The sequence below is a fragment of the Poromitra crassiceps genome (genome assembly GCF_964638095.1).
Source record: "Poromitra crassiceps genome assembly, chromosome: 10".
NCBI classification, from domain to species: domain Eukaryota; kingdom Metazoa; phylum Chordata; class Actinopteri; order Beryciformes; family Melamphaidae; genus Poromitra; species Poromitra crassiceps.
In genome coordinates, this window is record NC_139631.1 from 45,164,758 (window position 1) to 45,177,828 (window position 13,071).

The 13,071-nt window shown below is 43.5% G+C and overlaps 1 protein-coding gene across 1 annotated transcript in view; it reads right to left on the reverse strand.

Annotated features, from left to right (window-relative positions):
• cep120 (centrosomal protein 120) overlaps window positions 1–13,071 on the reverse strand; it is a 74,703-nt gene that overhangs the window by 22,992 nt on the left and 38,640 nt on the right. The window contains exons 16-18 of the mRNA XM_083645457.1: window positions 9,251–9,412; window positions 8,431–8,553; window positions 8,195–8,293 (exon numbers count right to left, since the gene is read on the reverse strand). Coding sequence (XP_083501583.1) covers window positions 8,195–8,293; window positions 8,431–8,553; window positions 9,251–9,412 — 384 coding nt within the window. The remainder of the gene's footprint in view (window positions 1–8,194; window positions 8,294–8,430; window positions 8,554–9,250; window positions 9,413–13,071) is intronic.

A 13,071-nucleotide genomic window follows, 5' to 3' on the forward strand; every position in this document is an offset into this window, starting at 1 on the left:
CCCCGGGGGGATAGAGTCGGAGAAAGTCAGGGTAGTTGCGCCAAGGCAGCCAAGTAGGCCAAGCCGGGAAGCGCCAAGCTAAACTTTAATGTACCAAGATCGAAGGCCCGACCGAGTTGGGAGCGCCAGCCGCAAATAGCTGTAAGTCGCTAAAAAGGTCGAAGGCCGGAAAAGTACAATCGCGAAGCGCCAAGGCGGCCAGGTAGGCCAGGCTGGGAAGCGCTATCGCGAGGTGCCGACCGAGTTGGGAGCGCCAGCCGCAAATAGCTGTAAGTCGCTAAAAAGGTCGAAGGCAGGAAAAGCACGTACCAAGGCCCGACCGAGTTGGGAGCGCCAGCCGCAAATAGCTGTAAGTCGCTAAAAAGGTCGAAGGCCGGAAAAGTACAATCGCGAAGCGCCAAGGCGGCCAGGTAGGCTAAGCTGGGAAGCGCTGTCGCGAGGTGCCCGACCGAGTTGGGAGCGCCAGCCGCAAATAGCTGTAAGTCGCTAAAAAGGTCGAAGGCAGGAAAAGCATGTACCAAGAACGAAGGCCCGACCGAGTTGGGAGCGCCAGCCGCAAATAGCTGTAAGTCGCTAAAAAGGTCGAAGGCCGGAAAAGTACAATCGCGAAGCGCCAAGGCGGCCAGGTAGGCCAAGCTGGGAAGCGCTATCGCGAGGTGCCCGACCGAGTTGGGAGCGCCAGCCGCAAATAGCTGTAAGTCGCTAAAAAAGGTCGAAGGGAAAAGTACAATCAACTACCGGCGCCTGCAGATCTCAATTAACCTCCGGTAATCAGATCTTCCTTTTGGGGGATCTCCTAGCCCATGCAGGTGCCCTCCTCTTGCCTCAAGAGCAGCGCCACTGGCCAATGGAGTCAAGCGCCAAAGTAATTGCCATGCACGCCGATTGCTAAATAAAGTTTGTCTAATCCTACCAACTGGCCTCTCATGATTGAAGTGAGGTCTCCAGACCATATTTCAAGCTGAAGGCCACTCATGCATAATCCGATCATCCCCTGACGACCGTCAAGTCCTAGCATAACGTGGTCAGTCAAAGTCCTAGTATGACGTCTGCTATGACGTCAAATATGACGTCAGTTAATCCTCATATATATAGCAAGGGTTCTACGTCACCTCTCTCTCTCTGGCCGATCATAGCAGCAGCAGCTTCACGGCAGTCCATCTCCCTCGAAGCCGTCCGAAGCGTTGTTTTGCCCCACCCACCTCCCCAGTCCGCCACCAACGAGTCTTGACTCCTGATCCCCCACGGGGGGGGGATCTCCTAGCCCATGCAGGTGCCCTCCTCTTGCCTCAAGAGCAGCGCCACTGGCCAATGGAGTCAAGCGCCTTATTATAGTGTATGACTAGTGTTTTATGTATGTGTGTATATGTATGTGTATATGTATATGTATATATATATATATATATATATATATATGTGTCATTACTACAGCCGTGTATATATATATATATATATATATACATATATATACATATACATAAATATACATACATATATATATATATATATATATATATATGTATGTATATTTATGTATATGTATATATATATATATATATATATATAAATAAATAAATATATATACATATATATATATATATATATATATATATGTATGTATATATATAAATTCGGAACTATAAAGGAACAAGAGTGAGAAAGAGAGTGAAAACGTGGTAGAAGAGAAAATGATAGATTTGGGGAGAGAGGAGAGAGAGAGAGCAAGAAGACATGGAGAAAGAGAGGGAGAGCAGGTAAGAGTAAAGAAGCAAGAGAACGGGAAAGAGGGAGAAGAGAAATGATAGACTAGTAGAGAGTGAGAGAGAGGGAAGGAGGGAGAGAGGGAGAGAGAGGGAGGGAGAGAGAGAGAGAAAGGAAAAGAAAAGTGTCCTTCCACTTTTCCAGCTGGTTAATGTCAGTAACAGTTATTAGTTTGCTCAGATAAGGCCTGTGTGTGTGTGTGTGTTTACATTAGGCCCCACTTAGTGCAGTCCTGTGTGTGTGTGTGTGACACTGTGTGTGTGTGTGTGTGTGTGTGACACTGTGTGTGTGTGTGTGTGTGTGTGTGACACTGTGTGTGTGTGTGTGTGTGTGTGTGTGTGTGTGTGTGTGTGTGTGTGTGTGCTGTTAAGGACTGATGGCTCTCACACATTTCATTGTCTACTTCACCTTGGCTAAATATTTGGCTGTGGTGTAAAAACACACCTCACGCACAACACACACACACACACACACACACACACACACACACAGTCACATGCACACACACTCTCTCATATACACTCTTTGGTACATGCACACAAACCTGCTCTCGTTAACACACACACTTTTCTTTCATCCTCACTCTACTCACTCGCTCGCTGACACACATTCTTTAACTCTCTCTCTCTCTCTCTCTCACACACACACACACACACACACACACACACACACACACACACACCTAACACATGCACTGAATCACTCACACACTCATTTGACATGTACATAAGTGTGCACACACTATTTTCCTCAAGCACACATACGAGTACACAGATCTCTGCACACGCACACACACTCCTACACACACACACAGGCCTGAGGTCAGATGAGGGATAGCGGCGTAGCTTCCTGCACTCTGCTAAACGTCCTAACACTGTCAGCTCGTCGGCGGCAGCAGATTACACCGAGCGTCTGAAGAGCAAACGCACAAAAACTACAATTATCTCGTGTGAAATATGGCCGCTGTCACGACGCAAACACACAGCGCCTCTGGGCCAGTCTGAGGAGGGACGTCTGTCTGATCACTTTAGAGGTACCGTCATGTTTACATCTATAGTGATCATCAAACCATCTTTTTTTTTCCCGAACCCCCGATCCAGACACGACATTCAACATTAGTAGCATCAACAACAAAAAAGAGTAGGCCCATGCTTTTATTTTGAAGGTAAACCCACGTTACTTCCTGTCTTATTCCGTCCTTCTCTGACTGGCTTGATGCAGCTGATTCTACACTCGCTCTGTCAGCTTAACCAGAGACAGTGGCCCCTATTCTCCCACAGGCCTTCGGCGCTAAAACGGGCCTTCGGCGCTAAAAAACGTGCCTTGCGCCTGTCTCGGGAAGATATCAACATGGCTTTAGGCTGGTAAATGCGCTTTACGCTGAATGGGCGTGGCGCACTCCCTGAATGGGCGAGAATGGGCGTTTCGGCCTTAAATATCGGCCTAATGATATCTTCCCACCTGGCGTAAATTTAGCGCTTTTGAAAACCAGGCCTATTCAGTGCGCCGGTTGCGCGGAGCACTCCTCTGGCTCTCCTCTGTCCCCCTTCTCTGTGTCACTCCCTCTCTCTTGCTCATATCAGTCTGACAGGCACAATACGACTCTCTCTCTCTGACTCCCTCGCTCAGACAGACACAACACACGTCCCATAGGAAAAATAAGTTGTAAGTTCACTGCCTGTGATTCCCAGCATGCAATGGGCTACTCCATTTCGCTACTAAATAGCAACCAAATGAGCCGAAATAGATATAAAGGTATATCTAAATAATGTGTAATGGTAACACAACCTGCAATTGTAGAACATTTCAATATTGGACCAAATAAAACATTGAAATGAAAACACCACCCTATGTGAAACATATATGTCCTCCTGGGCCTATATATATCCCTTGTCGATTTAACGTGATTTAGATAAGTGACAGCGTAACGCGCTTCTACTGTCATGTCCTACTGTGATGTCCGCTCCAATAAATTGGCTCTACTTCACATTTTAGTTTTACAATAAAAACACATTTATGCAATGACTTTACATAATGTAGGCTATATTTATGTGCCTACCTTTATCAGCCTACCTGCAGCAGGGGAGAGAAAACGATATCTTTCTGGACAAACTTTCACCAATCTAATTAATCTCATCATATAGGGATAGGCTATATTTTTCTAGCTGATGCCTTTAGAACATTCTTTTCACTTTGATCTTGCTATAGTGTAGCGTATTTACATGCTTGCAGTATTTAAACTGCAGTTAGATTGGTTTGAGAAGCATAATAATATGGAATAATAGCCTATATATGGAGACAGACAGACTGGATGAAGGGAGGGGGGGGGGAGCAGAGCGCTTGGCTTTTGTCTGGTTTTGCTGGACCACTGGAATTGGAGCTTAAAAGGCATTCGTTTATTGCACTTATCCAATGAGCAGATGGTGCATAATTTTACGCTTAAAAGGCGTGGTTGTAATGCTTTAGGCTGCGTGTAGCGCCGATACCAAGATATCAAGTGCGCTGGTCCACGCCCACTGCGCCAGGCGCTCGGCGTAGTTTCTACGCTGATGCAACGATAGAGGCCAGTATGTTCAGAGCGACATGGCTGAACTCCAGTCAATTCCTGTATCTGTGTCAGGTGGGTTTCGCCAGACTTAAAACACTTCCTGCCTTTAACTCAGCATTCTGACCTAATGCACTAATGTTGGGTTTAAATGTTGAGTAAATGTCTGATGCTGTTATACTTCTATATACACTTTAAATTCTCTATGTCCTCTGCATGTGTCTGTTCTTATTTTGTTATTAATACACATGTATTGCTCTGATTTGGCTTTGTGAAATGTGCTATAAATAACATTGACCTGACCAGACACTGTTATCTATGTTACTACGGCACAACTTGGCAAGTTTTCTTATTTTGATCTCCTTTTATTAGTTGTATCTGAGATGATAAAAAGAAAATAGTTTTGCAGTAGAACAGCATTTTCTGTAGAAGTTTTAATTATCGGGGTGGTCAGGTCTATAAAGTGACCCCTCCTCTAGGACATGCACTGGGTCGGGTCGCGTGTATACTTTTCGCAACCCAGTTTAGGTGAAACCATGCCCCCATGTGTCACATCAGGAAGCAAGCCTGGAAAAGACTTGGGAAAGATGAATGAAGGTCGCCCGTTATGCAGCAGAGCGGATATATACACTTTATGTATAATATGACACATTAATTAAGAAGATATATATCACTTCATGCATATTATATGACATTATCTAAGTAGTAAAACAGATATTAACATTAATCATCTTTGATTCTATAGTAGTACCTGTAGTATATTGGGAGCTGCAGAGTGTCACCCACGCAGCGATTTAACGTTACTATGAAAGCAATGCAATTAAAAATGTTAAAGAGCATGGTGCAGGTTAAAAAAAATCTGAATTGACATTTTGGGCTCATGATTACAGTGAAAACACTTCAAAAATACAAAGATCCCCCCCCCCCCCTCCCCCCACAGGCCCCCAGGGTATAAATATGGAGGAAAAGGTGGCATTTTATAAATGGGCGTGTGACATAACAACAGGAGTGACATAACAAGAGGAGAATGTTCTGCTGGGGCGGACACAGGGATGCAAAGTCATGGAGAGTGAAAAAAAGGTGACAGATACCAGGGCAGACATAAAACCACTCAGAAATCCTCATATTTTGGGCTGAAAAATGTGACTGTCACCTAAAGGTGACTACCGTAAAATACCAATTAGAAGCCGACTTCCAAATTGCCGCGGGTCCCATATATAAGCGGGGTCTGGATACATATTTTGTACATAAAAGCAGGTCCCAATTTGACGCCCGGTTAGTTTTTTCAATGTTTTCTTTTTACCTTTGCGACATCCTGTTGAATGCATCTCCCAAACACAACGAAGAAGAAAAATCGGATGAAGAAGACGAACAACGAGGAAACGAGGAACAACGAGGAAAAAAAACACATGCACGAAACTTGCTGATCAAAATTCGTTTTCCGTCAACATCTGATGATTCTGAAAATTGTGTAGGCATTTCCTGAAGATTTTTATACACTAAAACCGACATCTCTGGTGTAATAATTATTTTGAGAAATGTGCCTATATGGTATGTTTCCCTGCCAGCGGGCATAGAAGTCGGCTTCTAATTGGTATTTCACCGCACACTGCAGCGGAGGGGGCAGCGCATGCAGCCAGCGGAGGAGGCAGTGCATGCAACAAATAATCTGCTCACATGATGATCATGTTCTCTCACCTTCAGCGGAGAAAGTTTAGTGGTAAATACCGGTAGGTCACAGTTCAGCTCAAATTTTATTTGATTTCATGTACAGGCCAGAACTGGCATGCAATGTGCTCTGCTGCGCTGAGAGGGAGGCGCGGCTCTCCCCATAGACAAGCAATCGTGTGGGGGGCTGTAGCCAACTCATTAAAATAAATGGTTTAAATAAACAATTTCATACTATTTACAATCTTTTCTGAGCAATATGTTTGTACAAAAATAATTAAAGCAGGTCCCAAACTGCCGCAGGTCCCATATTGACGCGGGGTCTGGCTACATATTTTGTCAATTAACGCCCGGGCTAATAATTGGTATTTTACGGTATTTTGCATCCCTGTGACATCACAAAAGGTAGTTCCATGAAATGGACCAGTGCCCCCTGCTGGTTACAAAAACTAGTCTGAACGCAGCTATGTGTGATTGAAAAAAAGTTTTTTTCCCCCAAGCCCCATTGCTATATACCCCTTCCACATATTAATGCAATGTGGTCTCCAACCTGCACCATGCCCTTTAAACGGTGATCATGATCTGAGAAAAATAACAAGTCAATGAGCAGAACATGATGCTGCATTTGGATTTTGCAACAATCGACTGTATCAACGCACCACAAAATAACACGGGTGCTACTTTGACCGTGTATTTCAGAGTGGAGGCTGGCTGCACCACAGTCAGATGGCAGGCAGTCTGCGGAGGCGTAAAAAAAGCTATGTGTAAATTGACGATCACAAAAAGGCAAACAAATCATATCTGTTTGAAGTTACAATTGGCATGAAGTTTTCTGAAGGTTTAATCTTGCGGTTATGACAAAGACTCGGTTAACCCATTGATACCGGATGCAGCATTTGCGTGTATATCCCTTTAACACCGACGGCAACGGGCGTGTCGTTTTACCTTTCATCCCGGCTGCAACACAGACGCGTAGTACGTGTATATCGTTGTTTCAAGACATGTGACCGATTAAATGCATCATGATTTGCTGAAATAGACGTGGCGGAGGTGAAATGCATTGTGGGTTTTGTAGTTTTTTATTTTTATTTTTGCCTCGACCGTGTGGACAGTTTTCCAAAGCTCGAACTACACAGCAAATCAAGGAAGCGCCGGTCCAGCAAGACTTCCCATACAACTCTAGTTGTATTAGAGGTTGACATTAATGTTGCGGACGTAACTTCAGATTTATTTATCTCATGTTCCAATCTGCAATAGCCTCAAGGTTTTACTGCACGTTCTTCTGCTGCACGGTGGCAATTCTGCATGGCCGCGTCTCAGACAGTAAGCTAAGCTAACGCTAAGTGATGAACTGAACGGAGTATATGACTTACTTTGAGGACGAAGACATCAATGAATAAGAATATTCCACACCCACATTATGATGTGACTGTTGACACACTAGCCAAGGCTCATTGGGTGAGTGACTTTTGGCGAATTTGCCGTATTTCAAGACGACTGCAAAACGGAGGTCGCTAACGTTACTTTTGCTGCAGTAATTGTCAAGGGTTCAACAAAACCTATTTCCTCAGCTTCTATAGTAGCTATCAACATGAAATAAAAAGCATTTGAGAGCTTAAACCCATGGCTTTTTATTTGGAAGGGTTACATTTGCCGTAATCTTTAGTAACATTTCTTAAAATGCATTAGAATCTTTTTATTTTTTGGGGTTAAAGATAAAAAAATAAAAGAATAACATTAGGGCAAATATAATACAAAAAGCCAAAGGGTTAAGCTCTCAAATGCTTTTTATTTTATGTTTCTATGTGCTACAGAGCCTGAGATATAAAGGCTTTAGTGAACGCCGACCGCTCTGGCAACTTCTCCCAAAACGTCAGGTTTACAGGGGGTGTTTACAAACGTGCAGTAGGTTTAGAGTGCCACTCTAGAGAACGTGCGCCGGTATCAATGGGTTATTAAATAACTTGTTAGGTGAGATGTTTTGCTAGCTTGCAAAGCTGTGTGGCGCTTCTTCCGGTCATAGTTTCACCTAAACTGGTTTGCAAAAAGTAAAGTATACACAAGGTCGGGTCTTTAAAATCTCTGGCAAAAATGGGTCAGCATATATATATAATGTATATTTTAAATGATCGGGTCCAATCGGATCTTGGAACTAATTTCCCGGGTCCATTAGGGTTCGGGTGGTCATTTGGACAGGTGAAGCCCTCTAGTGTGCGGTACCTGTTTGAACCGGGCCAGCTCTTTTAAGGCACGTCCCCATTGCTGCTTGTAGTGCAGCTTGGACTTGGTGGTGGACTCCAGCTTCCTGTCCAGCTCCACCTTACAGTCACAGAGCAGAACGATCAGTGACAGTTATCATAATAGGAATCTCTAGCCGTAGTGTCATTTCTTATCTGATGTTCTGAATCATTAGTACTAATTATACTGGTAGAAAGTCGTTATTAGGAGTTAAATACCTTCTCTAGACTGAGCAGGTTGATCTCTGACTGCAGTCTGATCTCAGGTCTGACGTTCTGCTGTTCTCTGAAGAGGTGGAACTCCTTCTCCAGCTGCTTGTACCTGGACTCCCCATCTGCTATCTGGAGGAGAGGAGCGAAGAGGAGTCGAGAGGACAGAATAGAATAGAATAGGGTATTCTCTGATTCTAGCTTTAAATGTGAATATTTTCTGGTTTCTTTACTCCTCTATGACAGTAAACTCAATAGCTTTGGGTTGTGGACAAAACAAGACATTTGAGGACATCATCTTAGGCTTTGGGAAAGAATGACACCATCGTTCACCATTATCTGAAATTTAATTTAATCAATTCATTGAGGAAATAATCACCAATGAAAATAATCGTTAGATGCAGCCCGCAATTTTCCCATCCCCTACCGCACAAGACTCATCAAGTTACCATACATCATACATTATTTTTCACTCTTCTAATTTCCCCCCAGACTACTGATGCTACCACAGCGTTCCAGCATCCCTTCTTCATAGGATTTGCAATACATTTTTCCTGAATACTCTGTTTACATTTCATTGTAGATTGAATATGCTGCCTACTACTTCCACAATTATTGAAAATGTACTTTTATCTCCTTGCTGTTTTGATATATACCTTATGGATATACATTGGTGTGTCATTTCAGTCTGTAAATGACTGCGAAGCACCAATAAATAGCTACTACTAATACTAACACACACACACAAACACACTCTCAGACACACTCTCACACACACACACACACACACACACACACACTCTCTCTCTCTCTCTCTCTCTCTCTGTACCTGCTGCAGCAGCCTTGCTCTCTCGTCCTCTATCATCCGAGCCTTGTCTCTCTCCAACGCCACCTGGTGGTCACAGTCCAGACGCAGCCTCCTGCTGCTCTCCTGCAGCTCTCTCTGTTTCTGCTCGTGCTCCGCCCGCAGCTCCCTCTGCAGCCTCTGGGTCTAAAGGTCAGTTTATAGTACAGAGATGTATGATGGTCACTCTGCAGTCTGTGGGTCTAAAGGTCAGTTTATACTACAGAGATGTATGATGGTCACTCTGCAGTCTGTGTGTCTAAAGGTCAGTTTATAGTACAGAGATGTATGATGGTCACTCTGCAGTCTGTGGGTCTAAAGGTCAGTTTATACTACAGAGATGTATGATGGTCACTCTGCAGTCTGTGTGTCTAAAGGTCAGTTTATACTACAGAGATGTATGATGGTCACTCTGCAGCATGTGTGTCTAAAGGTCAGTTTATAGTACAGAGATGTATGATGGTCACTCTGCAGCCTGTGTGTCTAAAGGTCAGTTTATAGTACAGAGATGTATGATGGTCACTCTGCAGCCTGTGTGTCTAAAGGTCAGTTTATAGTACAGAGATGTATGATGGTCACTCTGCAGACTGTGTGTCTAAAGGTCAGTTTATACTACAGAGATGTATGATGGTCACTCTGCAGCCTGTGAGTCTAAAGGTCAGTTTATACTACAGAGATGTATGATGGTCACTCTGCAGCCTGTGGGTCTAAAGGTCAGTTTATAGTACAGAGATGTATGATGGTCACTCTGCAGCCTGTGTGTCTAAAGGTCAGTTTATACTACAGAGATGTATGATGGTCACTCTGCAGTCTGTGAGTCTAAAGGTCAGTTTATAGTACAGAGATGTATGATGGTCACTCTGCAGTCTGTGAGTCTAAAGGTCAGTTTATAGTACAGAGATGTATGATGGTCACTCTGCAGTCTGTGTGTCTAAAGGTCAGTTTATAGTACAGAGATGTATGATGGTCACTCTGCAGTCTGTGTGTCTAAAGATCAGTTTATAGTACAGAGATGTATGATAGTCACTCTGCAGCCTGTGAGTCTAAAGGTCAGTTTATAGTACAGAGATGTATGATGGTCACTCTGCAGCCTGTGGGTCTAAAGGTCAGTTTATAGTACAGAGATGTATGATGGTCACTCTGCAGACTGTGGGTCTAAAGGTCAGTTTATAGTTCAGAGATGTATGATGGTCACTCTGCAGTCTGTGGGTCTAAAGGTCAGTTTATAGTATAGAGATGTATGATGGTCACTCTGCAGTCTGTGTGTCTAAAGGTCAGTTTATAGTACAGAGATGTATGATGGTCACTCTGCAGTCTGTGTGTCTAAAGGTCAGTTTATAGTACAGAGATGTATGATGGTCACTCTGCAGCCTGTGGGTCTAAAGGTCAGTTTATAGTACAGAGATGTATGATGGTCACTCTGCAGACTGTGGGTCTAAAGGTCAGTTTATAGTTCAGAGATGTATGATGGTCACTCTGCAGTCTGTGGGTCTAAAGGTCAGTTTATAGTACAGAGATGTAAGATGGTCACTCTGCAGTCTGTGGGTCTAAAGGTCAGTTTATAGTACAGAGATGTATGATGGTCACTCTGCAGTCTGTGTGTCTAAAGGTCAGTTTATAGTACAGAGATGTATGATGGTCACTCTGCAGTCTGTGTGTCTAAAGGTCAGTTTATAGTACAGAGATGTATGATGGTCACTCTGCACTCTGTGTGTCTAAAGGTCAGTTTATAGTACAGAGATGTATGATGGTCACTCTGCAGCCTGTGTGTCTAAAGGTCAGTTTATAGTACAGAGATGTATGATGGTCACTCTGCAGTCTGTGTGTCTAAAGGTCAGTTTATAGTACAGAGATGTATGATGGTCACTCTGCAGTCTGTGTGTCTAAAGGTCAGTTTATAGTACAGAGATGTATGATGGTCACTCTGCAGTCTGTGTGTCTAAAGGTCAGTTTATAGTACAGAGATGTATGATGGTCACTCTGCAGTCCGTGTGTCTAAAGGTCAGTTTATAGTACAGAGATGTATGATGGTCACTCTGCAGTCTGTGTGTCTAAAGGTCAGTTTATAGTACAGAGATGTATGATGGTCACTCTGCAGTCTGTGTGTCTAAAGGTCAGTTTATAGTATAGAGATGTATGATGGTCACTCTGCAGTCTGTGTGTCTAAAGGTCAGTTTATAGTATAGAGATGTATGATGGTCACTCTGCAGTCTGTGGGTCTAAAGGTCAGTTTATACTACAGAGATGTATGATGGTCACTCTGCAGTCTGTGTGTCTAAAGGTCAGTTTATACTACAGAGATGTATGATGGTCACTCTGCAGTCTGTGTGTCTAAAGGTCAGTTTATAGTATAGAGATGTATGATGGTCACTCTGCAGTCTGTGTGTCTAAAGGTCAGTTTATAGTACAGAGATGTATGATGGTCACTCTGCAGTCTGTGAGTCTAAAGGTCAGTTTATAGTACAGAGATGTATGATGGTCACTCTGCAGACTGTGGGTCTAAAGGTCAGTTTATAGTATAGAGATGTATGATGGTCACTCTGCAGACTGTGGGTCTAAAGGTCCGTTTATACTACAGAGATGTATGATGGTCACTCTGCAGCCTGTGTGTCTAAAGGTCAGTTTATAGTACAGAGATGTATGATGGTCACTCTGCAGTCTGTGTGTCTAAAGGTCAGTTTATAGTACAGAGATGTATGATGGTCACTCTGCAGCCTGTGGGTCTAAAGGTCAGTTTATAGTACAGAGATGTATGATGGTCACTCTGCAGTCTGTGTGTCTAAAGGTCAGTTTATAGTACAGAGATGTATGATGGTCACTCTGCAGCCTGTGTGTCTAAAGGTCAGTTTATAGTACAGAGATGTATGATGGTCACTCTGCAGTCTGTGTGTCTAAAGGTCAGTTTATAGTACAGAGATGTATGACGGTCAGACTGCTTTAGATGTTATACAGTATGAGAGAAAGAGGGAAACCTGGCGCTGTTGTGTGTGTAGTTAACTTCCGGCTCACCTGCCAAGGAAGCCCATTTCCTAGTCCCTTTTTTCATAGCAGTTTTTTTTATTCCGTCTTGTATTGTATCAATATTGTGAAGTATTGTATCAATATTGTGAAGTATTGTATCGTGAGCTCAATGCATCACAGCTGAATCTGACAGTATATCTGTGTTGGAAGGCCCACAAATAAGCCAGCGTTGCTTTTTTACACAGAACGCAATTTCTAAGTGTGTTTACACAGAAATACGGATTTGCGCAAGGAAAGGAGGCGTGAACGCTATCGTTGCCATGGAGATGTGAACAGCAGCTGTAGCCTACCTGCTGGAAGGTAAGAACAAGTATTGTGTATTGTTTTGAGGAGAGACTGAGCGAACAGAGGGAATATCCTCACCTGTAGACCACCACTCGCCACAGATGCAGAGATGCAGGCAAAAAAAAGAAAAAAGAAGAGAAACAAGGGCGAAACTGCTGCTGGCGTATTGCGAGAAAGACAGCATAGAGAGGTCCTCTGACAGGTCGTTAAGCTAATTATTATGTCCGTTAATTTAGCCTACTAATGTCAATGTTGTTTGAGCATAAATAGCCTAACGTAACTCATAAACTGTAGGCGGGGAGAATTCCTCCTGATTGAGGCGCGTGCGTAATTGCGCAGCCCTTTAAATGTGCACCTGCCGTGGCCGTACAAAATCAGCATATTCTTATTGGCCTTTATTAAGCAGAGGACGTCAGTTGATTTGCCACTTAACGAGGAGTCTGTTTAACGAGGAGCTTTAATTTATTCGTCTGATGGACTTTATGGATCACAGAGGCAGC